General features: G+C 40.8%; 1 protein-coding gene across 4 annotated transcripts in view; it reads right to left on the bottom strand.

Moving 5' to 3' along the window:
* The window catches only part of NIPA2 (non imprinted in Prader-Willi/Angelman syndrome 2), a 31,916-nt gene continuing 28,318 nt past the window's right edge, over nucleotides 1-3,598 (bottom strand). For 3 of the 4 annotated variants that reach the window (XM_012811615.2, XM_012811614.2, XM_023519293.1), the window contains one exon: nucleotides 1,510-2,185. In XM_012811615.2, coding sequence (XP_012667069.1) covers nucleotides 1,557-2,185 — 629 coding nt within the window. In that variant the 3' untranslated portion in view covers nucleotides 1,510-1,556. Of the gene's footprint in view, nucleotides 2,186-3,598 lie in introns of all 4 variants that reach the window. The other variant, XM_012811613.2, reaches the window with a different exon arrangement.

Consider the following 3,598-nt stretch of genomic DNA (forward strand, 5'->3'; position numbering starts at 1 on the left):
ACAAAGCGCAGATACAGTACATAAGTAGATATACATTATATCTGTGGTATTAAAAGTAAATGGGGGTTGGCTGGGCACTGGCTCACACTTGTAACCTAGCACTTTGGATCACTTAAGGCTAAGAGTTCAAGACCAGCCAGGGTAACATAGCAAAACCTGTCTCTACCAATAAAAAAAAAAAAAAAATTCATGTGTTAGAGGGCAGGACAAAACATCTAAAACTGCTCCTGGGTCAGAAGAAAACAAAGTTGGGAAAATGACATTTATGTGCAGCCAGGGGAGAGCTCTGTGGGATGTCAGCACCACAGCAGGGAGCCCTGACATAGCCAAGGGGTGCGGCTCAGCCCTCCCTGTGTAACCAGGCAGGACCAGCAGATAAGAGCCCAAGCTCTTCCACCACCTAGGTGGAAATACTATCAATACTTTTTTTTTTTTTTGCAGTTTTTGGCCTGGGCTGAGTTTCAACCTGCCACCTTTAGTATGTGGGGCCACTGCCCTACTCCTTGAGCCACAGGTGCCGCCCCTCTATCAGTACTTTTTAAAAAGAGCTAATCAATGAATGGCTAGAGTTGGAGAGGTTTAAAGCTGGATGGAGTTCATCATAACTCTTTTATTCTACCTCTTTTGCTTATGTTGTCTGAAATTTTCCATAAACATTTTTTCTAATGGTCCAAACAAACTCTTAAGCAAAGTAAAATAGTACAAAGAGCCCATTCTACAAACATGTTAAGTTTGTTCTAAGCATTCAGACTTGGGAAAGAATATTGCTTCAACTTGTCTTTTTATTGTAACATGAGCTAAATTTAGTAACTTGTCTTCTGATTTTACTTCCCCAAGTTAAGTCTAAATGACAATATACCTCCTTATGAAAATATAGTGAAAAATCCAAGAGCTAATGTCAAATATCGATCAGAGTTCCCAGCACCATGTGGTTATGATGATGGACCTGAATGCACACAGGAAGCCATACTTAGGCTGACAAGTCACAGCCTGAGAAATACTTCCTTGGAGCGACTTCCTACCTTTTTTTGTTTTGTAAGAGTTTCCTTCATCCAGTAACTTAGTTTTCCCTTAAATTAACTTTTCAAAATTAAAATAATTCATCAAACAGGAGTCAGTTTTATAAAGTAAATCACAGGATAATGTATTGGGATGATTCTGTTCTTTCCTAAAAAAAACAAAAACTACATGGTCAGGGATTAGTGCAGCAGAGAGGACAAACGTACATTTCAGACTTTCATCACCAATGAAAAAATAAAGCATTTTTTATAGACATTGAGACTGCCATAGTGCATTTACATCTTGGAGAAAGAATCAAAATGCACGACACCTCTAAACAATACAATGTCAGTAGACACTGGTCATGTACTGAGGCCATTTCAGTGGGCCACCATCATTTAAAATAGAAGAAAAGTAATTTCTTGGTCCAATTAGTTAAACCCTAAAAGATTGTCTTTAAAGAACATTATTTAAGGACAATGTGTTTTCAGACACATTCTGATATTTAAATTCACTTTATAACAGAATGATACATTAACCTTTTAATTACATCTTTCTTAAAAAGATGCCAGATTTCCATTTCTTCGGGAGATGTTTTCACCATTGTGTTCGATTCCACAGGTTAAGCTTTCTTCATCATTAAGAACTTCATACATATTAGACAGACTGCCGTTCACAGCTTTTTCGTCTTTTCGAAAAGACACAGGTAGACTTGCTAGACTGAAGCTGACGTCTTTAAAGGCATGCAGCAAGAATATCCCCACAATGATCGTAAAGAAGCCACTCAGAGTGCCAATGACATCGTCGGCAGGCATATCTTGCCACTCCTTAAAAAGGATAGCTGAACAAGTTAAAACTGATGTTGTGAAGAATACATAATATATAGGCGTCACAATGGACGTGTTGAATATGTCCAGCGCCTTGTTCAGGTAATTGATTTGGGTGCTCACACAGACGACAAGGCTGAGCAGCAGAACCCAGGCCAGGGGACGGCGCAGCACAGGCTTCCCAGCAAATACCTCCTTGATAGTGATGCCCAGGCCCTTCACACAGGACACAGAAAATGCTCCGATTACAGAGCAAATTGTTATGTACACAAGGATGTTTGTCTGTCCATGCTGAGGACCCACCACAAAAATTAGTATCAAGGCCACAATGACCACAAGTGTCGCAAAGACAACAAAACCTGGGGGAGGCAAAGATATATTTAGTCAACTATCCAGTCAGATGTTCTTAAACACAGCAAATCCAAACCAAAACAAAATATAGTAAACCTATTGGAAGGAGAAAAGGCATGCGCTGAAGATAAAAATCTGCTTTATTGGATTGGCCTGTAGCTGAAGTAGCTAAGGCATCAGCACATATACTAGAGCTGGTGGATTCAAATCCAGCTCAGGCCTGCCTAACTGCAATGACAAGTACAACCAAAAAATGGCTGGGCAGTGTGGCGGGCGGCTGTAGTCCCAGCTACTTGGGAGGCTAAGGCAAGAGAATTGCCTAAGTCCAGGAGTTGGAGGTTGCTGTGAGCTGTGATGCCACAGCACTCTACCCAGGGTGACAGCTTGAGGGTGTCTCAAAAAAAAAACCTGCTTTATTTTGCTGCCCCAGCAAAAGTATCTCCATGAGAATTTAGATATGCAGACTAGAAGATTAAAATACACTTAGAATTTACAAATTGATATTCCACTGACATTTTAAAAGTAGCATCTGATGCCTACTTAGTGCTCTAACTCACAAGGCAAGGGGAGCAGGTTGAGACCAGAACAGGGACACAAAATGGAGGAAAAATCATGAGGTGGGTGTACGTGTTCAACAACTTATATATCCTGAAACAGAAGTGTTATTAATCAAGTGTGAGGCTGGGCATGGCTCATGTCTGTAATCCCAGCACTCTGGAACAAAGCAAGACCCGACCTCTACTAAAATCAGCTGGTCCTAGCTACCTGGGGGCTCAGGCAAGAGGATCACTTGAACCCAAGAATTTGAAGTTGCAGTGAGCTAGGTGCTCTAGCCTGGATGACAGAGTAAGATTCTGTTTCAAAAAAATAAATAAATAATTCAGTTTCACATAAAAGAGGTAAAATTTTTTTAATATTTAGGGACAAGTACTGGAGAAATAGCAGTCAATTAGAAAATCTGAAAAATCCCCTCAGCATTCTGTCTGAATATGGAGTTCAGCGTAACAAGTGGGCCCTGTGGGCAACGCACTTCTCATCTCAGCAATCTGCACTCAACTACCCTCAAACACAGATACCACCCCTTGCGTCTTTAAGATGAACAAACTCAGGTATGTAGAAGTAAAATCAGTGTACTCTATTCACGCCTCAAATTCCACTAATAAATAGTAACAGGCTTTTTTTTTTTTTTGAGATAGAATCTCAAGCTGTCACCCTGGGCGTCACTGATCACGGTAACTCCAATTCTTCGGTGCTAGCAATCCTTTTGCCTCAGTTTTTCCATTTTTAGTGGAGACAGGGTCTTGCTTTTTCCTCAGACGGGTCTCAAAACTCATGAGTTCAAACAATCCACCTGCCGCGGCCTCCCAGAGTGCTACAGGTGAACCAGTGGACCTGGCCAATAACTGGATTTTTTTTTTTTT

Source organism: Otolemur garnettii, unplaced genomic scaffold (genome assembly GCF_000181295.1).
Source record: "Otolemur garnettii isolate 467f Iridium unplaced genomic scaffold, OtoGar3 scaffold00170, whole genome shotgun sequence".
Lineage (NCBI taxonomy): Eukaryota > Metazoa > Chordata > Mammalia > Primates > Galagidae > Otolemur > Otolemur garnettii.